This window comes from Motacilla alba, chromosome 5 (assembly GCF_015832195.1).
Source record: "Motacilla alba alba isolate MOTALB_02 chromosome 5, Motacilla_alba_V1.0_pri, whole genome shotgun sequence".
Taxonomy (NCBI): Eukaryota; Metazoa; Chordata; class Aves; order Passeriformes; family Motacillidae; genus Motacilla; species Motacilla alba.
Window position 1 is genome coordinate 10,218,833 of NC_052020.1, and position 25,909 is coordinate 10,244,741.

Consider the following 25,909-nt stretch of genomic DNA (forward strand, 5'->3'; position numbering starts at 1 on the left):
GCACCCCGGTGTTTACCCGGATCCACAGGTGCACTCTTTGCCAGCCTGGGGTGGAGGCTGTGTTCACCTTCTGAGTTTTATTTGCCATTTTGACAGACATCTGTTGTAGCGTCAGGTAACGCACCCCTGCAGCCTGGAAATAGAACTCCAATGGAAGAAGATTGCCCATTAAGCTATTTAACAGCTGCACAACAGGGGCATATATTTTATTCAGAACTATAGCTGCATCATAAGAAACTAATTTAAAATCAGTGCAGCACAAATAAGAAAACTTTTCTGGGTCAAAAAACAAATCTAATTCAGTCACCTGCCTTTGGCAATAGCTCAGTCAATTACAAAGAGTATGAGAGCAGAGAGAGTATAGATAAGAATACATTAATACCCTGCCAGATTTAACAATGTTCCCTCTGCCTTCTAAAGTAACCAGATTGATGCCAGTGACTAAGACCTCTGAGGGTTTGAAAACAAATACGGTATACCACATAAGTAATCAGATAGGCACACAGTCAGGATGTCTGAATATATGACAAAATAAATTATTATCTTCTGTGAAATGCATATGAATTGGCATTTTCTTTTAACTATCTTAGGAATTTTCAGTCACGGGGGCACCAATATTTCCTTAAGAACAACAGCTCCAGATTTAGCCCTGATATGGAGCATGCATATAGAGGCAAATGATTTGTTGGAGATGTGTAGAGGTTACCTGGATATTTCCTTCTTTTCTTGCTTAGGAGAAGCGTATGTCAAAAGCAACAGAAGTAATGATGCAGTATGTGGAAAATCTGAAAAGAACATATGAAAAGGATCATGCTGAACTAATGGAGTTCAAGAAACTTGCCAATCAGAATTCCAGCAGAACCTATGGTGCATCTGGTAAAGAAAAATAAAAATTTAAGGATTTTTCTTGCCTCTAATTCAGAGAGATGTTGGTGCTATTAATGATTTAAAGAAAAGTAATGTGAAACCTGTTCATGAAGTTCTGATCTACAGGAGCAGATTTGCAAAAGTTACAGTAATAAGATGTTTCATATGAGCCATACCTAATGCTACAGTACAGTAATTTGAAATCACTAACACTTAACAAATTCTTATGAGATCAAGTCATATTTTCTCATGGCCTCTTGCAAATCCATGTACTCTGCACAATTTTAATGCAACTACCTTTTAGGTCCAGATGAAGGAAAAATTTCCTTATCAAAACCACTTTTTTCTTTTTGCAACTACTTCTTTCCTTTGCTGGAAACTGAAATGTGAAGATTTTCCTTTGCAAGAACTTGTATATGGAGGCAAATACTGGGATTTTTGCCTGATTCAGTGAAAATAGTAGTGATTTGGTTATTTGCAATTATTTCAAATTTCTTGTGCAGGTGTATTTGAGAAGACAGCTGTATGATAATACTGTATGACAATAAATACATGGTCACTTACAGATCCTGTGTAAATATACTGTATCTGAGTTTGAAATATAAGCAAGAGTTCTATTAATATTATTTAGAGATTCTCACATAGTCTAAGACTGTTCTTTATCTCTGTTTCTGTGCAGAAGATGGGGTTCCTCGTTCATCTAGATCCATGTCTCTCACTGTTGGAAAGGTATTTCTGCAACATAAAGAAAACTAACATTTTATGTAGTGAAATTTCTTTGTCTATACTCAGTTCTTTAGGCTGTGCTCAAACAGTGCTAGTAAATTCTCAATACAGTTTATGCAATTCAGTGCGTGTGCTTTGCAATTTTGGATACATGACTTAGTATGGCTTTGTGCAATAATAGCAGTGCCTGATGTGAAGCTCTAGTGTTTTATTTCTGCAAAACTTCCGAGTGTTGGAGATCAAGTCTATCACAAAACTTGCTAAAACAACCAGTGATTTGGGAGGCATGAGTCCCAGTATGACCATTATGAAATTTGGTGATTATACTCAGTCTACTGTTTATTTTCATATTTTTATTTGAGTGGGTTGTAGTTCTTTAGGTTTATTCCTACCACCTTGGAGTGTTGGATATAAAGAATCACAGCACAGAGCATGCAGAGGGCAAGATGGGATTTCAGAATCAGAACCCATAGGTTGAAGCAGAAGTCTCAAAGACTGAATTTAACAGGGATGAGTCTAAATAATAAAGAAGAGACAAAAAAGAAGCCAAACACTAGGATGGACTGCCTACCATGGCTGCAGACTTCCCAGTGTAGTTTTTCAGGAGCACATTAAATAGAACTGTAATTAATGAATAGGTATGGTTGGTTTTGTCTAGAACCAGCGTCATGGAGTGACTCCTAAGTATTCACTAAAGCTGAATTCACTCCTTTCCTATAAAGTTGTCTAGAGCAGAATCTTAAAAGTTTTTGGATATGCACTAAAACAAAGCTGTTAGATGCTATAAGTATTTTGATATTTTCAGTTAGTTGGAAGCATAGATTTTATGTAGATTTTATAGGATTAAGCATTTGGCTACTTACCAAATGATAGCAGAAATTTACACAATCTGTACTTGAGCTAGAAGATATTGTTACAATTAGCATGTGTTTGTCATAAGAAAGAATTTTTATGGTCTTTAATGGGAAATATAAGCAGTGTTGCATGATACTATCAGTTCAGGGGTGGAGGAGAAGGGACTGCTCTTTTGTGGAAGGAATGAATGTTTTTGTTTCAGCAAATTATAATTAATATGTTTACATGTAATTAATATATCATAGTGGGTACAGTATATCATAATAGGGACATAGCAAGATAAGAGTTTCATGTGTGACTTCATTGTTTCCAGTCATTGTGACACTGGCACTTTCCCCAGTATCATTATGCATCTGCTTTAATCAAAGATAAAGGCCTGTGATAAGAGCTGACAATATAAACTCAGAACATTTCTGTTGTGTGATTGACACTGCTGGGCTTTCAGTATGGAGGGAAAAGAGCAGCATCTCTGTGCCACACCTCAGTTCACATTAAGCACTTGCCATACCAGGCAGTACAAGATGAATTTCTGGGAAAAACCATGACCTTTTATTTTACTTTTGCTCCCAACTCTCCTTTTCCCAAAGGAGATACTTATGTACATCTTTGTCCCACAAATTAACCCCTCAGAATTGTTCTTCATTCTGTCTTGTTGTATGGTAGAAAAAATAATTGTTGTTTCTCCCAGAATATGCCTCGAAGGAGAGTCAGTGTTGCAGTTGTTCCTAAATTTAACTCCTTGAACATTCCTGGTCAGTCACCAACAGCTTCACCTATACCTTCAATGCCATCCCTGGTAAGTAAAACCCACATTTTCAAGTTACCAGTTTTTGTCTAAACCACTTTTGCATAGGGGCAAGGCATAGTTACTGTAAAATGAAAGCTTTTTCATTGATTTAACTTTTTTTGACTCCATCCTGAAGGGGATGGACAGAGGTAATTCCTATTGTGTAAGGGGATATTACAATCTACCTCCAGGAGGTACCTCCATGAATGATCCCTTTGGGAAGAGCTGAATGGGGCAGGCTGCTGATTCACAGGCACTGGACTTTGCTGAGACAATTTGCCTTTTAATCTGAAGTAACACAGAGGAAAAAAAATAATGAAAATAACTGTACACTGTAGAAGATAAATTTCAGCCAGAAACCACACGACACAGCTGGACTGCTGTTCTTCATTGCCAAAAGTCCACTGAACAGAAATACATGTAATTAATGTACAGAAATGTACGTGGTAGCAATTTAGAGGTTCTGTGATGATCTGGGATCAGTGGAGCCATCAGCTTCTATGTTGATTTTTTTTTTTATTGTTAAACTTGAACAAATTAAATGAAGCTCTAATCTGAACATAATAAATCCATACAAATGCTTTGGAGAAAAACTGCAAGACATACTCACTGTTCAGAGATGAGCTAAGATGGGACATAACATTAAAGTTTTCTGTTAAAAATATAGGGTTATTTAAATGAGGGTTTTGCTGAGAAGCTAAATCTATTTATCTGTTTTCCTTGTAAGAAAAACATCTGTTTATGCAATTTATTTGTTATGTACTAGAGTCAATTGCTTCAGGAACGAGGTGTGTTTGTTTGCCATGGTTTATTGTGAGTTATTTTTGTTTAAAATTTTTCATTGAAAACTCAGCTAATAAATGCATGTTCTTAGGATAAAAGGAGAGGAGCAAGAGAATAATTTTACTGTTCAGTGATCAATATATGAAGGACAAAATTTTCTGGGGAAAAATAAAAACAGGGTAGAAGGAAATGTCAGAAAATTCTTAGTGGGCAAGTTCACTGTTTGGTTAATTGGAGCAATGTGAAAGCACCACGTTAAAGATAATTTGCTCATGAATATGGGAAGGAAACCTAAGCAGCACACTGTCTTTGTCATTTTATTGAACACTCATTTGAAATTAATTAATGAATTTTAATTGGTATTTAATTATTTAGTCATGAATGTTAACTAATTAATGAATATAACATTTATTGCTGTGTTTTACTTACAGTCTGAATCACCCAGTAATGGAAGGAGTAGCCTAACATCTACTCCTGCTCTGCCAGCACTTCTAGAAAAGTGAGTTTTGTCTAGGTCATCTCAGTAACTATTAAATTATAATACTAAATGATAATTTAAAGAATCATGGTGTAGTAGTGATATTACTACTATTTGTTAGAATGCTTTAAATGTGCAAATTAAAAGCTTTCAATGTGAATTTCATGTATTTTAGATTAGTGCTGAGGCAGGACGAAATTTATCTTATGTCCTTGTTTTACCTTGTGCTTTACTCTGAATGTAAGTATGCAACAACTGAGAAAACAAAAATGGGAAATACAGCACTGGCTGCTACTATTCAAAAGAACTCTGCAAGGTCTAGACCATCCTTTGAAACTGCACAGAAATTCTGTGATAAAATGCAACAACCAAAACAACCTTATCAATATTTCACACCTAGGAAAACAAATCATGTTACCAAGTAACAGACGCAGAACTTGAAATTCAAGTTTGAGCCTAAGTGTGTGTGCATGTGCCAGCTGGTCTGGTAGTGTAGAATTACCCAGACCAGCACAGTTTTGTGTGTTTAAGCCCTTCAAGCTTATACTCATGGTTTGTGTAAAGTCCAAGTGAAAATAGTGTTTATTGTTAATATGACTTGAGAGAAAATCCATTGCCCACAGAGGGTGTCAATCAGGTTCATCCATTTTAGTGCCAGAAAAAGAAGGCCTGCAAAAAGGGTGAGACCCCAGAAGCTGAAATGAGATCCATTGTTGAGCTTATTAAACCTTGACTTTGGTAGATCTGCTATGTCTCAATCACTTAAACTCTCTGTCCCAGATAAAAGAAATGACAGGAGAGAACTGCAGGAAGATAGCAATATAAACCAGCTTATCTTCAGGCTAAATGTTCCAAACTTTTACTTGAGAAAAGTTCTAGAAAGTCAGCACAGGAGAATACTTAAAAGGCAAATAAAAACAATGTTTTGTTGAATTAGTATTTGACATAACTTCTGTTATGTTCCTCTTATGTAGCAGGTTACAATTTCTAAGATGAGTTTAGAAAGTTGAGGGAAATGTTTTCATGAATAGCAAATAAATGTCATGGATGAGCCAGGAAACAAAGGCTCTTTTCTTCTTTTTTAAAGAAGAATAAAAATGATAGTTTTCTTACCTTAGAAACATAATAATTACTGTTCTTAAATCACAGCATCCTGAAACTAATATTTTTCTTGGTGTTCAATCTTTTTCTTTTGAAAGACATTTCATTTCTCCAATGTACATTAAAAAAGACAAATCATGACTCACAAAATTGCAGCATACTCCAAATACAACACGTTTCCCTGATGTTATTTTCTATCTGTCTGCTACTTTTGTCTTGGTAGTGGGAAGTCAAATGGAGAACCTGACTGTGAAACCTCAACTTCTGTGCTGACACAGAGTGGGTTGGAAGAGATCAGTCCTGAAACTAAAGCCAAGATAGAAGAGGAAGCATATAACAAGGGGTGGGAATATTTTTTGTGAAGTAAATCTGTAAATATGTGCTACCAGATGAGGACATGTGTTTTTAAATTTTAATTTTAAATACAGTAGTTATGTTGTTGGTCTCACAAAGTACTTCACACAGCATGTTTTGGGGCAATAAAAACTTTGGGATCTGTTTCTGAATGTCAAGCAAAGAATTTTGCATTATGTGAGGTGTGAGACAAATTTTGATCTTCTCCTGCAAAATCCAGCATGCCATCTGACTTTAGCATTGAATTGTTTTTATTCTCCAGGAAAAAAGAAGTATCTAGAGCATATTAAAAGTGATGGAGAGCTATAGAGAAATGTTTACTGGCTCCTTTACAATGGACAGAAATTGTTCTCTGTGGAGAACAACCTCTTCTTTTGTTCAAAATGATAAATTTGGAATCAGGTCTAATGTAATCCTCTGTTCAGGAAGGGTGGCTGTCTGTGTGCCTTACTCATGGTCTTCAGTAAACTTTTACTCTTGTTCAAGTGCTGTAACACTTCTACTTGTGTTTTATTCCATGTAACAAGCATAAAGCTAATTTTTCATTAAATAAGATCATGCTTATCCATCCTACACTAAGAAATAAATGTTTTATCTGATAAAGATATCAGGAAGCCTTGAAGAAGACCAAAGAACTTCAGGAATTGAAGGAAGAAGATGAAGAGACACCCAAAGAAAGTCATGAGGAACATGAAGAAAGTGAAAATGAAGATGAGATAAAAAATCTGAAAAGCAGGTGAGACAGTGGTGTAATATGTTCATTCAAGAGAGGCCACTTTTTTCTACTTGTGGTACCCAAGCAAGTGTTTTATACTATCCTTTTGGCTTGTTCTCCTCCTGGGGAAGCATATTGAAATAGCAGTATTTTCACAGAAAGTAATATTCTAATACAAGATAGTTGCAAAACACAAAACTTTTGGTTTTGATATTTTGGGTAAAGCTGTATCTTGACATCAAGATGTTTCATCTTGCTAGGGTTTGGTTCTGGTTTGAGGTAAAAGAATGGTCCATAAAAGTTCCTTAGATGCCAAAATATATCTCTCTGTAAATATCTACTGCCTTATAAAGGCTGTAATTCAGGAGCATGAATTAGTGCCGTGTGTCATTCCTGTTACTGGAGTGACACTGCATCCATCTGCACCCAGTGCTCTCTGTCTGTACCTTACAGAGGCATTGAATGCTGGCCAAAGCAAGTAATATGTCCAATCCCAGGTTAAGGCAGGGATCCTTACCTAATCCAGAAGAATTCATTTCCATTCCATAACCATTATAGCTATAAACATCTGTTGATTTCAGATTTCAGCTGTCTTCAGAGAGCAACCATCTCATTAATCATGACACTCTTGGAATGAGATGTTTAATTTAGTTGATCAAGGTATGAACAGTGCAGAATTTTGCATGATAACAAGCTCTGAGATTTGCCAGCTCACAGGTGGGAGAAATAGGAGTCAAGTTTACAGTCTCCAGCTGTCTCACAAATATTACTCATATGGAATAGTTGGAGTTGGAATATCTGAGTGTACAGCTCTTCATAAAATAATTTACAGTTTGATTCTTCTTTAACAAGGTGTTTATATAGGAAAAAAGATGGTGCACCACCTATGGCACCTTCCAAATTGAAAAGCTTAAGATAAAAAAATTGCATTTGATTAAGATATAATACTTTTATTTTCATTTTACAGCAGACTTGAAGTCATCGTTAATTATTTATATATCCTCTACCCCAAACTGTGCAAACACTGGAATGTGGTGTGGCTTGTGGTGGCTGCAATAGTCATTTTTGCTGTGGTGTTGGGAATCTACCATTCCTACAACTCCTGTGATGAAAAGTCAGAGGCACCTGAAGGGAAGGCCAGCTGCTCTGTTCAGCAGTATTCCTGGTGGAACTCAGGATTCCGGCAGCAGCAACGCACGGAATAACAGAGGAACAGCCACGCCCTGATGGTCCCTGAGCAAGTTTGTGTATTAGAGCACCGTTGTTAAAGGTAGTGCTTAGTCATCCCTGTGGCTGTTCCACTGATCCCTTAGGCAAGTGAGTTACTCTGCACCACCAGGTTTGGGATCTGTGGTGAGCATTCCTTGCTAAGATGCCAATCTGATAAATAATTCCGTCTGTCCTCTTGTTGTAAAGGACTTGTAGAAATAAAGTAGTGTTGAATCATGGTAAGGTTGTGGCAGTAATCAGCGACCTGCAAGACATTTAAAAGAATGATTTGCACAGGACATTGACATTTTGAAGACCATCATAAAACCTGTGTTTGCAGTTAATGCTTTACTATGTATTTCCTGAATTTACTGTTGATTGTTGAAGTACTAATTGCATTTAAGTCCTTTGGGTTTTAAGAGGCTAAATAATTTCCTTATTCATGACTATTGGGTAGAAATAGAAGCACTTCCATGGAAGAATATAATTATATTCTAAGACCAAATGCCTTGCTGCTAAAGTAAATTTATAAGAGGAATTATCTCTGTGATTATTTAAATGGAATGCTAAGTACATGCAAATGTGTTTTATGAAATGCTTTAAGAATGGGACCACCACTTTTTTTTAAATGGGGTACTCAACAGAACCTAAAATGGGGTCTAGGTGGCACAGCTGATATCATCCAATAAGTCTGGAAACATCTGATATATAAAAGTTTCCAAAAATGTATGTATGCCACTCAGAGTCAGTACTGGTTACAGCCAAAAGTGGTAGCTGCCTGGAAGGGTCCATGTGCTACCCAAGCCCAAAACACAGCAGTCTTGGACATGGGAAGCAATCTTCAATTCTTGATTGAAGAAGAAAACAAAAGCTCTTCAAACCTCGGTATAGAGGTGACTGTGCCAAGTGGACTCTGCCCTCCTGCTAACACTGGAATAGGCATTCTCTGAGATCTGCAGCAGGAACAGAGCTCTGAGAGCAGCCAGAACCCAACCAGTGCCTGCATGAATCAGGCCATGGTAGCAGTGAGGCCTTAGGAGAGCTCACTGCGTGTTTTCAGTGGTTCATTTTCAGCATCTGATGCCAAGACCAAAACTGATCTGATACACTTCCAAAGCTGAACTACAACCTCAGGCTAGAATAATCTTTTGCCCAGATTTTTTTGCCAGTTCTATCTATTTGGGAGTTGTGAGTTCTTAAACAAGAATGTGAAAGCCTGAAATTTTTGGATGAGCAATTTGAAAATGGTGAAGCCATTATCTGTACAAAACCCAGCACCTAGGGCTGAGACCAAAATGCGTGTCAGTGGAGGTGGGCCTTTTGTACCTGCTGAGCATCACTTCTGAGGGAAGGTGAACCATGTTTGTCTTTCCATAGCTACGGCCACAATGGCAAATTCAGTGTGACCCTCGATTGCACTCGTGTCCTGCATCCTCCTAGCATTTTCTGGTTGAGAAAGGGGTCTGTTCTCCATCAGAAGGATGAGTGTTATGAAGTACTGTAATTTCAGTTCTGATACAGTCAATATTGTCCTGTCTTCTTTTGGTGGAAACACTGAACTTTAAGCTAACTGTCAAAGAAAATAGGTTTCTAACTCAGTCAGAAATTTAGTTCACATACTTGGCACTAATAACAAATATCCTGCTGATGAATTTTTGTTGGCCATGTGTTTCTTAGAAGATATTTATATGGGAAAAAAAGAAAAAAAAAGGCAGACCACTACCACATTATTTTGGGGAGTGGGGAAAGGAGTCTATGAGCAATTAGAATTTTTTAAAATTATTTTAAAGTATATATATTGAGGAAAAGTGTGCTTAAGGAAGTTCAAAAAGGATAATGGGGAAGTGTGATTTGGTCTAAAATTGAAGAATAAGGAGAAGGTTTCTTGCAAATTACTTGGAATCTGGTTCAGTTAGAATTTCTGACTGTGAAGAACTACTGTGACCTTTCATGTACTTTCAGTGTTTGAAGAAACTCGTCAGTTGTTTCTTGAATACTTTACTAAAATCAACTTATTTAACTTAATATTCTTTACAAATAACTTTGGTAACTTAATAAGGCAATAAAATTGAAAGTAAATAATCCTAAATATTCAGATTTTTCTATGCCAAAAATTATGGCATATATTTATGTAATTGTGGAAATGTTAGGCTGCCCTGAAGAAAAATAATTAACAGTGCCTGTAATTGAGTTCATTTGTTTTTATTTACATCTGCACTGTTGTGAGTCCAACAACTTATTTTAAGTACACATAAAAATTATTGATATCAACATGACTCTCTAATTGCTTAGTGTTAAACATGTGAAAAGGTCTTTTTGGTCAGTGGGTGAATGAGGTCTCCATCCTTTCTTAAAATTCAGCACACTGGCTCTTTGTGGAATTAGTGCAAAGGGACAATTCCCATAAGTAGTTGTACTGATTTGAGCTGAACTACTTGCATGTCTGAGGTAAGTATAATTTAGCCACAAATGAACTGAAAGAGGCATGAGATTTTAATGGGGGTGCAAAAATGAAGATAAAGTTTACTAAAAAAAATTGTTCTTTTTATAACTACTTTGAGCAAACTGTCCACTAAAAATAACAAACCACATTGACTAACAGCACACTAAATAGCTATGCTTATATTTTTCAGTTATTTAATTAAAACACCTTTTGTTTAATAGGAAACTAGATTAAGCTCAAAAACTATTCTAACTATAATTTTATCTGTTGGATATTAGTTTGCTTTATCTGGAGCAAAAAAGCCAAACAACCTCTTCTGTGTTCAAAGATCACATCAGATAAGAAGAAACAGACCTATTATTTATGCTATTAACACTGAAATAGTTTTCTTGAGGTGCAATATTTATTTTTTCTGCTTTAACAAGACACATTTATGATTTCTCCGGCACATCACAAATGTTTCTAGCAAAAGGAATTTCAAAAGGGCACTATTTTTGTGTATCATATTTAAATTTGTAATATTGTAAGATTTTGCACAAGTGTGCTGGTATTGTACTGTATAGTATCACATACTTGAGTTTTGAAATAAAATTATGGTTTCAAAGTCCTCAGTGTTTTTACCTTTAAGATTTGGGGTGCTCTGTCTGCATGTTGATGGCTGTGTCCTCATGAAATAAGTCCTGCCTTGTCTACACTGTTACACGTTCCGAGGATCTTGCTCTTAGTCTTCCAGTTCTTCAGGAAAATGGTACAGAAGAGGAGAGCAAACTCCTGTGTCAAAGGAGAAAGTGTTTGGAAGCAGGATCATCCCTGCCATGCCCTAGAAACCAGCTGAGAGAGGAAGATGAAATATCCTGGGAAGAGTTTAACTCCTGCTTCGGAGGGAAGCCATGTGCCACGGAGGAAGCTCAACATGGGAGCCACAAGGGAAATTGTAACCCCAGGATTCTGGGTGAAAGGTCAGGAGTCTTTATTTGCTTCATGGACTTGGGAGGTCTGGGAAGCCTGGGTCTAGTGGGGAGCAGACTTGCCTGACAGTGGGTAGGAGTCAATCCTCAAGTTCTGAATCTCTGATGGTCTCTGCCAGGGGACAAACTCTGGGACATCAACAACCTGGAAAGGAATCACTGTTTCCATGGAAAGACCCTGATATTTGTATTTTCTGTGTGAACAATTTTTTTGTTTCCTCTACTGTTGTTCAGGTTTCAAAGTTCCTTTTGAAATTATTGTAGAGAACAGTTACATGTGTTCTGCCTTATCAAAAGTTTTCTGTTTAGCAATCCTCATCAGCATTTTAAAACATGCTGACATAAAAGGTTGGGAATTTTTCATATAGGTTACAATAAGTATTTAGGTCAAAGACTAATTAATCATTCAGTATAGGTCTGTTTTTTTTTTTACCACGCTGATTATGAAGACACACCAAAAGGTTAAAGACCTTTTGTACTGTTACAGTCCAGATAAGTGATCTTCCACGCAGTTTTGGAGCAGCTGAACTATAAAAGGAAGAAACACACAAAAACCAAAGTTATTTCAGTCTTGCTTTGTCATTCTAAAATTCTGTTCTCCTTCCCTAATCTGGAAGACCTTGTAAAGGATTTCATATTGTTTGGTGTTGCAAAGGTGTTTATCTCATTTTTACAGCTAAAAGTCTTACTAAATATCAAGAGTTTGACTAAAGGAACTTTGCCACGGCACAAAATGTTAAGATCTGGCAGGACAAGTAGCATGCAATTTTAAAATGTCAGAAACTCAGCTATTTATTCGTTTTCATGGTAGGAAATACTTAGCAGTTCAAGGTAAGCACTTTCAATGGAAAGATTTCATTTTATGTTCTCAGTATTTTACAGCCACGGTCTATAGTCCATGAGAGCTACAGAATAACTAATAATTAGTTTCTGCTTCTACCTTGTAAATGCCAGTGAATCCTCTTGCAGCCTTCTTCAAGTGAGAGCTAATTCTGCTTACAGTATCTGACTTTGCCGTGGCTTTATACAAGCAGGTAAGTACAGCACAATAAGGGAGGGAACAGAAATTGGAGCTAGAACTTTGTCTAAAGATCTCATTGAGTTTTACCAAATTCAGTTCCAAACCACAGCCCAAACACAACCCAGTTTTCATTTCATCATTGCTAATGGAGACGTGATCTCGCTGACCCCAAGCATTCTCTTCAGACCCTGTCTGTGTTACAGAGCACCATCTAATAACCCTGTTACACACTGGAGATGTGCCTGTGCCCCATTAAAAGTTAATGCTATCTCATATATTGACTGGGGACTTTCTAAATGCAAACCACAGTTTAAAGAGGTAGCTTTATACCGTTACACTTGTGTTTATAGCACTCTGAAAACAGCCTGGAGACACTGGACATCTAAAAGTTTGCTGAATCACACGTTGAACACGATGTAAGAAAATCATACTGCTGTGAAAATAAAAAGACTGACACCATTCTGAACTGTAGAACAGGTAAAGCAATTTATTAATTAGTCTTGGCATGGGCAAGGCATTACATGGAGTGAGAGAGTGAGGCAGCAGGGGTTTCTTAGCTGAAAGAAAACTGGGAGCAGAGGCACAACTCTTTAAAAATATAAAATAGTTGCAAAACATAAGGGAATAAACTATCTTCTATGTCCATTGCCAGCAGGAAAAGAAGTGATAGGTTCGTACCAGGGAAAGGCTAAATCAAGTTAGGGTAGGGAACACCTTTGAACTGTAAAGAACAGTGAGGCACTGAACCAAGAGCATTAGAGGAAATGTTAGGAATCTGTCACTGGAAATCTTTGAGGACAGGTTAGACAAACATCTGTCAGGAATAACGTAGATACAGTAGACAAGACTGACACTACAGGAATTAGCCCATCCCTTGAACTTCATCCCTGCCCTGAGTTTATTGGAACCTCTGGAAAAAAAAATCTCCTAAGACTTCTTGAAGGTTTTTAAAATTAGCTGTGAGGACCATCTGTGTTTTGAATCAATACAAGGGAATCACTGTTTGTTGGAATGTTACAAAAGGCAGCAGTGATGGCGCTGGCTACAACCTCTGTACCAGTGGTCTCAAAAGGAATCCCATTTACAGCAGTGTATCTGCAAATTTCTTAAAAAATAAACTTCACATTACCTCTGAGTTATGGGAACTACTTTTGCATTGGAAAACTAAGGAAAAAAAAAGTAAAACTCCTCCATCAAGTTTCAAATAGGACAATGGGGAATGGATGCCCTTCCAGTTCCAATAAAAAAGAAAAATCTCGTGTGGCATATTGTGATACGATAGAAGATTTGTTGTATTTACCAGATGAATAGACATGAATAATGATCTGTTCATCAGTAAAACAGGAAAAAACAGCAAAAGAAAACCTTCTTTCGAAGTGTTTACTGACTTAGCAGTGTAGCAGCCTTATCTCCCTTCCTCAGCCGTGCTTGTGAATCAGCAGCAGTGACATTTTCCAGCAGTCCCCACATGAAAGCCATGGAAAGGGTGATGAGGGATTTCCGCTCCGTGACCTCGCCCTGCAGTGGGACAGTCACCGCACTGGCTCTGGCATTCTTTCTATGAAGCACTGCAGTGACAGCTCAAGTTGCTTTCCAGAAGTCATCTCATCATCTGACAGCATCCAATACCTTAACTTTCCTTAGCACAGGAGACAAACTACCTTGAATTTCCTACTTTTCTGAGTTTTCCAAGCTGGTGGCAATGGCAAATTATCTTGGAGTTACCTCAGCAGCGTCTTTCATCTGGGTTATGACATTCCTGGCTCAAAATTACTTTGTAACAGGTATGTAAAGTTCCACTTTTTAAAGTCTTGACAAAAGTAGCTGGATTTACAAACACAAATGTGGGGAAGGAGCATGTGTAAATGTGTTTCTAGCAGAGGAAGCCACAGGGTTTTGAGAATACAGTGCAATTAAAGCTGGCATGTAGGGAAACTTTTATTGTTGGTCTAATTCAATTGCTGAAAATGCTTTGAACCTAAATGCCACAAAACTGCTTATTTTAAAGATCTGGTATGGCATTTAGGATTAAGCTCAGATCTATTGAAATGTAACTTTGTTTTGTATCATTTTAAATACCAGAGCAAAACATGGCACCAGTTCTCTTTCAAATTCCATTATTAACTTGACAGAATCCATCCTTCCTGCAGTAGCTGCTGGGATATCTGCAGATGCTCAATGCCCACCAAAAGCCTCCAGATGCTTTGCTGTTTTTCAAGGATATAATGCTTCTTCTATTTATTTTAAACACATACAGTTATTGCAGACAATTGATTTTCTCACCTACTGAAAGGCTTCTGGACTGAGTGAATTAGATGCTCAAGTCCTGTTGAAATTCCACAGGGCTGGAGTACCTAACAACAGTAGTTAGGTACAACAGTAGTTGTTAGGTACAACAGTAGTTCCAGCAAAACCAACACTGTATAATTTCCACTGGGGAAAAGGAGAGCTTGAGGAAGTATCCTTCCTTGGGACACCTTCTCATGCACCCTCATGACTCCAAGAGCTCCAGTTAAGCTCAGGGCTGGTCTCCAGCTGTGTCTTGGAGCTGTTTTGTGGCATGTCCTACCCCCTCCTGTAGTGATTTGCTGCCTGGGATTCACATATGGACTATGGATTTAGGCTGTAGGTAACCTTGTCTCCAGGATAGACTTCAGGCTTGTGTAGAACCATCTCCTGCTGTTCCCAAATGGACTTTCTGGATGTCTGACTCGTTGTCTTGCTCTCTGGATGGCAGTGAAACCTGTCACCATCCCCACTGGGGTGCTGCTGAGGTGCTGTGGGACTATGCCTGTCACCCTCTGCTCCTGGTCCCTTTCCTTGTGGAACAGCCTCATGCTTGCTGCTCCCTGGCACCAGCAGCCAAAGGAACTCTAATAAATCAGAGTGAAGGTTAGACACAAGACAAAGAGAAAAACAACAGCTGCCCCTGCAAAAAAAACCAAAAAGGGAACTAATGCACAGCAAGGCCAACATCCACAGCTTACAAGACCCGAACAATTTTCTTCCTGTTCGATGGCAACTTTGTCTTGCTCTGAGATTCTTCTGTCTAGGTCTTCTCACCTATTTCAGTAAACCAAATTTTTAACCCAAGACCAAAATACTAAGTAGAATGCGCCAGTACTAGGTTACCTAAATAGACCAGAGCTTAAAGTACAGCTATGTGCAGCTCGTGGACCAAAAAGGATAAGTCTGCCTAAAGGATGAGTCTGCCTCCTGTACAAACTCAGTCATCTTTAGAACAGAGTTCAGAGGTGATTTAATGAGCTATGAAGAGACTTGAAGAGGCTACTGTTCTCTTTTTAGATTCCTTCCTCACAGTGTGAAATTCATAACTTTTACAATATGTATCATTAAATCCCTGTTTTGTTTTAAAAGGCCTAGCAGATTTTAAGACACAACTTTGGTCCATAACCTAGAGTCACTTTTCTTATAATTTGCATCCTAAGTTTCTGGTACTGAATTTCTATATTATGCTATGTATCTATCATGCAATACACAGGTGACAATACTTGTCCTGTAAGTGGATGACTAATGAGTGTAGCAGTTGACAAGTACCTAGATAATTTCCTAAGATTTCATTAAATTCCTTTCAGTCAGCTGCTCAGCTTTATTTGAAATTTGTAAAGTTGGTCATTGAGAAGCTTCCTTTCTCAACACTACCTTTTTTAAAAGTTGTGTTGGCTCAAATCTGAAGATAGGAAAATAATAGACTAAAGAAGGTAGACTTGAAGTCCTTGCTAACAGCACACACACCTTCGTTGAGCACCAGGGCTTCTCTGCATCCCCCTGCAATGTGGTTGGGCTTGACTTATGTTCAGCTCAGGGCTGGATGCAGCCACAGTTTGTCAGAGGTGACTGCTCAAGGCTTCAGTGGCTTTCTTTTCTGCTGAGATAAAGCCACCTGATTCAAAGATTGCTCTTCCAAATATTTAAACTAAATGTAAGGACAGCAGAGAGGCATCATTTTACAAAAGCCATTTCCAGCCCCACCACATCCAGTGGGAGCAGGAGCTGAAAGCCTCCCTGGTTTCTTAGCACTCCACACAAGCTTGGTCACCTTTATCCCCTTCTCATCACAAGAGTAGCTTGGCTGCCAGTTCTATGTTTTCACTCACAAAATTCAGTTTAATTTGTGTTGTTAAGAAGTCATGGGGTGGATACAGAGGCATCACTTTATCTTGCCTTGAGAGTTTATGGACTGCCTGTATTCTGAAGCACAGATTTTATGAAATACACATCAGTGTACACACCTAGTGAATACAGTCTGACAAACAAATTCAGCAAGGAAGTAACACCTGTGGCTGGAGGTTATCTGACATGTCTGTAATGAAATGCTGAAATGTTTCATTTGACAGGGCAATTAGAGTATGTAACTCCAAAAGAATCTTTTTTTTTTTTTTCTAGTAAGTGCTCCCAGTAAAATAAGAAAACGAAATAGTAATACCCTTTCTCCTTATTTGTGCCAAATCCTGAGTTTTGTCCTATTCCCTCAACACAGATGAGAAAGAAGAGCAGGTGTAACCTGAGCTATGCACTTGCTGGTGCAGGTGTCACAAAGAGTGTGCCAGCTGTGGCAATTTAAAAAGCTGGATGAACTGCCTGGAAAAGTGTTAAATTCACCTGGCCTATCTCCTCTTTTCCTGCTCCCTGCCAAACACAGTAAATGGAACACTTGACAGTGGCTGCGGGATGGAAGCATCATGCAAAGCTAGGGAAAAAAAAGAAAAAAGACTTTAGGAGGAATCAGGAACTCAGAAATGACAAAATATTTTTATTTTCTTATTGGCATATTAATTCAATGCAAAACTATGTGTAACTCCATTGCTGTTATATACCTTACCATCTCGATAAGAAGGGTGTAATAACAGAATCAATGCCTTGGTGCAACAGCTAGCTTTAATTTATTTTTAAAAATAAAAGAGTGAAAAAGGGCTGTATTTAGTCTAATTACAGTCAAACCTCTTGAAATCCCAGACTATTGTGTTTAAAAAATACATTCTATTTTTAAAATGTCTTTTATGCTAGAAATTAGTTTTCTGCTATCTTCGAGCTAGAAACTTTAAAAAATGTTCAATTCAGTTGATCTTCAATTCTTCATGAAGAATAAATGTTAATATTCAATTACTAACCTTGACTATTTTATGGCTTAATTACAGGTTCCATTAATTCACCTTGCAGGATCAAGGGTATAGGAATCTATCTTGATCAGAAAGCTAATTTCTCAGAAGCAAGTAATGGATGTAATCAATTCAACCTAGAGTTGGCCAGTAAAATACAAGTTGAAGAGGCTTTGAAACATGGCTTTGAAACATGCAAGTATGTGCCATCAGTTAGTGGCCCACTACCTTTAGTGAACACCTTCACACACAGCTGAGGCCGGTGACAAATCTCATATTAAAAGAACTGATCCTTTTTATTGTAGCTATGGATGGGTGAATGATGGATATGCTGTTATTCCTCGGATAACATCCAACCAAAAATGTGGTCAGGGAAAAACTGGAATAGTACAATGGAATGTTGGCAAGGAAAAAAAATTTCATCTCTACTGCTTCAATTCCTCAGGTATGTAAGCATGACAACTGCATTTTCTGTGTGTTTTGGATTATATTAGATTTTTAAAATCTGCATGAAAAAATCATAAAAGTGAATAATTTATAATTTCCTATATTTTGTTGACTCTTTCCCCCAGTCTTAAACATTGTCAAGCTGTTCTTAGCTCAGAAACTTCCAAGAAATGCAAAAGATAAATTTGGTTAATCCCAATTAATAATGTGGTGCTGCCATTAAAGCTTTTGAGGAAGAGGTTTTTTTACCATTACTTAATGTTGACACAATGCTTTTAATATGTTTTGATTATTTGGGCATGATAATTTAAAAGAGAGTGATTGAATATCTGACCAGGGTATCTGTGTGTGGTGTGTCTGCTCTTGCAAAAAGACTAACAGTGGGGTACTTCAGGAAAACTGGTAATTTTTTATTTTTTTTTTAATAAAGGGAGGTCTGTCCATAAAGTCAAATTAAAGTATAAGCCAGAACTGCCAAGAGACCATAAAATTAATTAGATTCCTAATCAGTAAAATCCAACAGCTCTTTTTAATTTGCCTCAACCTAGGTGTGAAAAGACCTGCCCTTGCCCTCACTGGCTATTTACTGACTGAAGTCCAACAGTAGACCTTGATATAAGTTAGATCTCAGCACAATAGATCAATATTGTTTCCTACTGGCTTCTGTGGTATTAACTAAAAATAAGTAACTAGAGATGTTGTGTTCCTGCTGTGTCTCATATCTATGATTATTACCTAACAAATATCCCAATAATTAGACCAAATAAAGGATCATTTAATTGTATATCATCAGTTCCTAGACTTTGCCAATGAGTTTTAGATAACAAGAGCAAGAGGATATGTAAAAAATCCTGAAAGTTTTCAGGAACACTGTGTGAACAAGGGTTGGAAAGCAGGAGAAAGAGGGAAATGCAAAGATGTAAAGACCTGATACCCTTCCTGGTGACTGTGAACATTGGAGGCTCCAAAGAGACTGAAGATAAAGCTGTAGAGAGAAGGCCTGTGCCACATGGTGATTCACTGCATGAAATGTGTGATATTCTGCATTGAAAGTGTTGGGTGGATTGGGTAATGCTACAGAGGCAGCAAGTAACTCCAAATTATTTGCTTTGTTTTGCTTTGATTAAATGAAAATAAATACATGTATACTGTTAGTGTGTGAAGAGAGTTAAGCTTGCTCAATGGTTAGAAAGCCATTTAACATATATTTCACATTGGGATGATTCTGCAGTCCTGTATCTTAATTTCCAAACTGTTGCCTGTTCTAGGCATTTCTTTCCATTCCATTCCAAAATATTTGTCAGAAGCTCATTTTGTCAATTTTCTTGTGCCAAAAAAACTTGCCAAAAGCTCTTGAAAAACCATAGTGGAAAAAGTGTCAAGCCCCTGCCCTTTGGCATTTCATTCTGTAAAGGTGACTGCGTCATCAGGCTCCCCATGAGGATTCACTTGGAAAACAGCACATACATCTTTTCCCTGTTATTTAAGTTGTAACCTGATTGTTACTTTAGTGAAATTTTTATAGCTTTACATAATACAGAATTTCACTAGCAAAGTAGAATTTTCACACTTTCACTTGAGCCTGATTCAGAGCTCAGCTTTTCCAATTCCATATAAAACTTCACTTGCACCTACATTTTATATAGACAACATCCACTTCTATTAAATTACTTAATTTCTGGAAATTACTTATTTTTCTTTAAACCTGAAGTTTTTTACTTCCCATCCTCTCCTCCCCAATTACAATCAAATCTTTTTATTATCTCACTGGTGCCTGATTTATTTGAAACTTTTATGAGCTACATTATTTTACAGGAAATCAATTTGATTTTCCAATTATCAACAGTACATGCATATATTTTGAACATATATATAATATAATTGAAATATTTATGAGTACTGGATCGGCAGTCAAGCTGCTCCCTGCTCTGTGGGAGGTTATACTGTTGGGTTTTATGTGCAGTATTACTCGAAGTGGTTTTATGAGGGATATAGTCGTTGGTTTGGAATCATAAAATGAGTACCATGGTTGCTCAAAGGAGTGTGTGCCTATGTGAGTAATGATAAAAGCGGGATAATCTAGGTTGTAACCATGTATTTGAAATAGGATATATTCGCCTGGTTTGGGTAAAGCCTTTGTGAACAAAAAAATAAAAATTTCCAAAGGGAAAGATTGAGGAACAATTTCAATAAGTGTGTGTGCAGTAAGTACAAAACTGGCATCCAATGCAACTTTTATGTCTTTCTTTTCCCTGCTGCAGATGTCCAGATTAATTCATGTCATCCAGACCCAACTACAACCACACTTCCTTTATCAACTGCATCAAGGGACTTAACTGCACATTCAGCCTCTGATTTGGCTGAGAACATCACAGCAGTGCCCACTGAGACTGTGGCTGAGCCAGGACAATTCCTGAGGAAGAGATTTCGCGTGGTGTGCGTGACTGAAACACTCTTACCAACAGAGGGGCCCACCACCACACCAGTGCCAGAGGAGCACTCGCCCACTGACTCTCCCAGGCACACTCCCCACCTGGCCTTTAAGAATGATGCTGTTGTTTTTGGAGGTAAAGGCCTTATCTGATAGTTATTTAATGAAAAGAGCTATTTCTGTAGAAGTCAGTAGTCAAACTATTCAGTGCTGTTTTTGTTTGCTGCTCCACCATCCATTTTGATATAGCTGAACCTGGAGGCACAATAGGAGTTTTTGGTTTTGTAGAGCAAGACTTATAGGGCAGAGGATTTTAAAATAGTTTTTAAGAAGAACTAAGGTCTGATTTTATACTTTATGATAAATTTTAATGTGAAATCATGTAAGTTCATTCTAGTTAATGTGATTTGGGGTAAAAAAAATTCTGAAAAAATCTTGGCAAACACTCTCAGTGTAATGGAAAACTCAACAGGCTCTTAAAACCAAAAGAAGACAAGAAAGTTTGAAGGAGAATTGTTCTTGAGACACGAGCTTGTGAATAAGCAATCCTAATGCTCAGCAGTGGAGAAACAGACCAAATATGAGGAAAGGCATGCTAACTGTAAGGATAGTTAATAACAAGAATGTGTTCTCCAAGCAGGTTGTAAAAACCCTCCAATGAGCAGATTAGACAAATATCTGTCAGGGGTTGCCTAAATACCAGTTTTAGGTTATCCTGAAAGAAATGAGCAGGAGTAACTCACCTTTTGATCTTCCTAATATTCTATTCTTCAGCTCATGTGCATGTACTTTCATAAAAGGTTGGTTTCAGAAGAATCCAGATTTTTGCTCTTAAGCCTTCAGGACATCACCTTTAAGTACATAAATAAAAACCCTGTGCTTGTATCACTTTTATCTCCAGGTATCCCCACTGCACTTCTTGTACTGGCAATCATCTTCTTCATTATTTCTGTTGTTCTAGCTGTCTGTTATATCAAAAAGTAAGTTGCCTTTTTTTTTTCTTCCTCTCTTGGAGTGAATTAACTCCCAGAGTGCAATCACTGAATATTTAAAATATATACTAAAGAACAGAGAAGTAGTGATGATAACATAATAGTGTTGCACAAATGTAAAAAATCTTAAACCTTGTTTTTATGAAGATAAGTTTGTTGTTGCTGTTGCCACTCCCTGCTCTAGGGAAGGAACACAAAAAATTATTGCCTACTTTTAATTGGTCAATCATGCCTAGTAAAGCATTTCCAATTGTGTCAAAACAGCAACACTGAAATGTGCATCTGTTCATACATAAACCAGTTTTATCCTTCTTTTTTTTTCTATGTCACACTCAAGTATTTATTATTGCACTATGATTTTGCTCAGAAAAAAATAATTGTTGAAGTCGTGTCAAACTTAAAGATTTTCAATACAATGCATCATTAAATGCTACTGAAAAGTGTGCAGTTCTCACACCCTAGCCCAGACAGCTTTATCATTGTGTACCACAAATCCTGAATATACATTGTCTGTTTTTTAAAAAAATACCAAAATATTTCTTTAGAAAGCATACTGCTGGAATAAGCACAGTGATCTAGCATGCCACTCTCCTCTGAGAGACTGCTGCTTGAGTATGGTAATTTAATTCTAGCTGTTTGAGTGATACTACCAAACTATGTCAGTATTTCCACTTTACTATCTTTTTTTCTTTTTCAAGGTACAAGAAAACCTTACCATTTTTAAACAAGAATGAGCGAAAAGAAACAGTTGTAACTACTGCTCTCAAAGAGACAAAATCAAATGACCAAACACCTGAGAAGGAAACACAGAATAATGGAAATAAGGTAGAAGAGTGTAAAACTAAGCCTGAGGCCACAGTAAAATGTCTAGAAGCAGAAGTTTAAAGGAAAGAATGTACAGTTCTTGATGGAAGTATAAAATAAAGCACACAGAACTTAGCAGTGCTTTTAAACATAAGTGATTGTAAATACTCATATTTTCTCTATCTTTAACATATGAGGCCTTGGTTTGTTTTTTTTTTAATAATTACATCTTTGGCAACAAATATTCTTGCAGAAAAACATGGCATCCTATTTACTTGAAATAAATTCTACAAACTCATATTACAGCTCATTTTTCATCTTTAATAAAGAAGCAATTAGGAATATGCTATTAACAACATGCACGACATACTATTTGCATGGAATTTAGATCAATATGTAACAAAAAGGTTTTTATATCTGGCTGGAGGATGTCTGCTAGCCTAATGCCTAAAATAAAAAATGGCGCTGTAGTTCTTCCTCATGTAGATTAGCTTATTTCCATTCAGTAGCTGCATGCTGCTTTAAAAAATGTCAGTTTACAAACAGAAGAAACAGTTTACAAGGGAGTAAAAACTCAAAGGATTAACCCACTGTCATTCAAATACCCAAAGTAGGGTACAAAGATGCTGATGTGTGTGTGTGTGTATACACAGCAGTGAATAACTTACTTAGATACCTTCATTGTATCATAGTGTACTGTTTTATTTATTTGAAACCATTATCATTCTTTTACATGAGATATTTGACAGAGGGGACAAAAAAATCCTTGAACAAGACTTATACTGGAGATCTTTTGTGTGTATTTAAGTGTGGCTTTCATAATAAAGGTCTCAGGTGATATGGGATGTCCACAGTGCTCCCTAAAAAATAAACTATGGTGGATATGTTTGTCTGGACAATTTATTCTCATGAAAACTGTCTCATGGTAAAAAGAATTCATATAACCATAATTTTACAGAAGTAATTAGCTGTTATAACAACACTAGCAGTTTATCAAATATTTCCTGAATAAAGAATTTAGATAACTTATCTTTATGTTTGAAGGAGGTTGTTATGCCAAAGGAAGTTTTTTTCCTTCATCAGGCAGCTTGAGAAACATAGTCTTCAATAGTAATAATAATAATTTTTAAAATAGCAATAGAACTGTCACCTATATTGTGTTATCAAGAGTGTAGGATACTGGGTTATGAACTTGGATATTTTTCATTCACATACATTTTAAAGTGCCCAGTGTTCATACATTCCACTAGCAATGATTTATAATGTATTTCTAGCATTATACTTAAGAGATTCCCTGGGTTGTTTTTTGTTTTCTTTCTGTCTTTTTTTTTGCTAGTTCAGAAATATTTTATGGTTCCAAATGATTCAGTGCAGCTCTAAAACACTGCTCATTTCAGATGTCCATCAGCAGAATTTTAGCAGAAAAGTGTGCAACAGAGGACAGCACTAGACACAGCTTTCCCAGCCAGTTAAGTAACTCCTGTCCTCTCAAAACATCACAGTAACACCTTGTGTCCTGAGGGGAAGTGCTCTGTGAGGAGCGGACAGCACAAGCAAGGCCATCAGGAAGAGCCACAGCCACCAGTCACAAAGGTGCCAGAGTAGCAAACGGGCCTGAGGACACAGGCAAACGTAGTGGATTCCAGGTAGTTTGGGAAATTTTTAAAATCTCCCTTCTGCCTCTCTTTTCCATGTTTTAGAGATTAGAAATTACCTGTTTCTCTATTCTTTTCCCTACATCCAAGAGATAATTATAATGTTGCTTCTGTTTTAGAGCTAAAGAAGGGCACTTTTTTCCCCTGAAGTGTAAAAAAATTTATCCTGTTTTAATAAGATACTGCCTTAACCTCTATGTGTCTTATTTTATCATGTACCTTAAAAACCCAGCATTCATCCTGACCTCCCCACTGCTACCTGACCAATGCACATGGTTTGAACTGCCCCTCCCTTTCACCACACAATTTATGCCAACGCCACAAGGGCTAAAGGAGCTGTTACACTGCTCTTTATAGAATAAAGGCAGCTCTAAATACTAATCAACAAGTACTGTGTTTGATATTGTCTCTATGTGGTTAGCACAACTCGGTCACATTGCCATTGGAAAGTACAAAACATTCCTGCTCATTGTTTAATGGAATTGCGAGGGATGCACAACTGCAATGCAAACAGGAAACATTTATTTAAGTATCTAAACCAGAGTGTCAAACACCAAACCCTTAACTAGAGGTAGCAGAAACTTAAAAGAAATTCTTCATTGTTTTTGATTTTTCTCAAGTGTTGTGCTTTTTTTTTTTTTTTTAAATGAGACCTTCTCAACAGTTCTGAAGCTCCTTGATGTGCCAGAGCTGCTCAAGCACCTTGGACAAATAACTCATCCCACCGAGCAGGAGAGCACAGTCTGTACTTGTCACTTGATGGTAACACCACTCAGATTCCCACACAGAGGCTACAGATGTTTGCTGACCTTAGGCAAAAGGGGTGCTTGGCCTGCAGGAAATACAGCAACGTTTCCAGTCCAGCCCAATCCCTGTCTGGAATATAGGGATGCCTTTGGCGTGGGAAGTACGTGTGTCCATGTGTGAACAGAAGCAGGCAGGAAGGGGAAGTACTACTCCTTTTCTCCTCTTAAAATTAAGAAGAAAAAAAAAAAGTAGAATTAAATATTGCAGTATCAGGATGTGGATGACCCATAGGATGTTCTAGGATGTCTGTTTCTCAATGGCTGTTGTCATTTATGGGTGTTGGGGGTTTTTTTGTGAAAAGGTCAGTGAGCATTGACCTTTGCCACCGCCCACATCCTCCCTGCAGACCGGGATTTGCACCAGCAGCTGTGGCCTGGGATGATCCCACTGAGCCAGGCACTCAGACTCCATTAAGCATCATTTAAATCACTGTTTAATAGAGTTCATAATTCAGAGTGAAGGCACTGTGAATGCCGGGCAGTGCAGCACTGAGTGTGCGTCTGCTGAGGGTGCAGCAAGGTGAAAAGCGATCCTGTTTTTGTCAGTCCAGCTATTACAGAGTGTTTCTTACACAAAGTAGCTCTATGGCAGCAATTCTGCTGCGTGTCAGAATGGATAATGGTGTGGCCAGCAGGAGCAGGGCAGGGATTGTACCCCTTCACTGGGCACTGGTGAGGCCACACCTCGAGTGCTGTGTCCTGTTCTGGGCCCCTTAGGAAGGACATTGAGGGGCTGGAGTGAGCCCAGAGAAGGGCAATGGAGCAGGGCAGCTGGGGGTGTTTAGCCTGGGGAAAGGGAGGCTCGGGGATGCCCTGATCACTCCCTACAACTGCCTGAAAGGAGGCTTACCAGGAGGCGGTCGGTCTCTTCTCCCAGGAAAGCAGCGACAGGATGACAGGACGTGAGGTGTGCCAGGGGAGGTTCAGGTTCGACAGCAGGAGGAATTTCTTCCCAGAAAGCTTGATCAGACATCAAAATGGGCTGCCCAGGGCGGTGCTGGAGTCACCGTCCCTGGAGGTGTCTAAGGAACGACTGGAGGTGGCACTCAGTGCCATGGTCTAAGTGACAGGGTGGTGTTCGGTCACAGGCTGGACTCGATGATCTCAGACCTTTTCCAACCTAACCGACCCTATAGATGTTCTGGCGGGGCCCGCTTCTCTCAGCGACAACGCCACCGCCGGCTGCCCTGGGTGCAGCGGCATTACAACCGGGACTGGGACGGAGGGAAGGAGACCGAGGGCTGTGAGCGGCACAGGGGCAACTGTGAGAGCGGCTGCGAGGGCAGAGCCGCCCGGGCCCCGCCGTGAGAGCGGCTGCGAGGGCAGAGCCGCCCGGGCCCCGCCGTG

The 25,909-nt window shown here is 38.2% G+C and overlaps 2 protein-coding genes and 1 long non-coding RNA gene across 4 annotated transcripts in view; 2 read left to right on the forward strand and 1 right to left on the reverse strand.

Moving 5' to 3' along the window:
* IRAG1 (inositol 1,4,5-triphosphate receptor associated 1) overlaps window positions 1-10,925 on the forward strand; it is a 59,814-nt gene extending 48,889 nt beyond the window's left edge. Inside the window, exons 18-24 of the mRNA XM_038139691.1 lie at window positions 735-876; window positions 1,547-1,596; window positions 3,137-3,244; window positions 4,450-4,517; window positions 5,821-5,940; window positions 6,556-6,687; window positions 7,634-10,925. Of these exons, the coding sequence (XP_037995619.1) occupies window positions 735-876; window positions 1,547-1,596; window positions 3,137-3,244; window positions 4,450-4,517; window positions 5,821-5,940; window positions 6,556-6,687; window positions 7,634-7,871 (858 nt within the window). The 3' untranslated portion in view covers window positions 7,872-10,925. The remainder of the gene's footprint in view (window positions 1-734; window positions 877-1,546; window positions 1,597-3,136; window positions 3,245-4,449; window positions 4,518-5,820; window positions 5,941-6,555; window positions 6,688-7,633) is intronic.
* Window positions 2-25,899, reverse strand: LOC119702160. 2 transcript variants are annotated; one of them, XR_005257267.1, is made up of 6 exons: window positions 25,413-25,899; window positions 24,566-24,725; window positions 21,049-21,156; window positions 1,509-1,602; window positions 707-785; window positions 2-133 (listed from the first exon to the last, which is right to left on the reverse strand). It is a non-coding gene; the product is annotated as an uncharacterized LOC119702160 (long non-coding RNA). The 2 variants fall into 2 exon arrangements; XR_005257268.1 differs by lacking the exons at window positions 2-133; window positions 707-785; window positions 1,509-1,602 and adding exons at window positions 8,004-8,140; window positions 10,940-11,089.
* LYVE1 (lymphatic vessel endothelial hyaluronan receptor 1) lies at window positions 11,882-24,137 on the forward strand. The gene is made up of 6 exons (XM_038139690.1): window positions 11,882-14,091; window positions 17,467-17,626; window positions 17,733-17,872; window positions 20,136-20,441; window positions 21,207-21,285; window positions 21,996-24,137. Exons 1-6 carry the CDS (start codon window positions 14,010-14,012, stop codon window positions 22,180-22,182), a joined length of 954 nt encoding a protein of 317 aa, XP_037995618.1. The 5' UTR covers window positions 11,882-14,009; the 3' UTR covers window positions 22,183-24,137.
* Window positions 25,900-25,909: the final 10 nt, after the last annotated feature.

Bases quoted from the DNA above. Each gene is read 5' to 3' on its own strand.
- LYVE1 (XM_038139690.1), top strand. From the start codon at position 14,010: ATGGCAAATTATCTTGGAGTTACCTCAGCAGCGTCTTTCATCTGGGTT. The intron at 14,092-17,466 runs GTATGTAAAGTT...GCTTAATTACAG, and splicing joins TCAAAATTACTTTGTAACAG to GTTCCATTAATTCACCTTGC. The intron at 20,442-21,206 runs GTAAAGGCCTTA...TTTTATCTCCAG, and splicing joins TGATGCTGTTGTTTTTGGAG to GTATCCCCACTGCACTTCTT.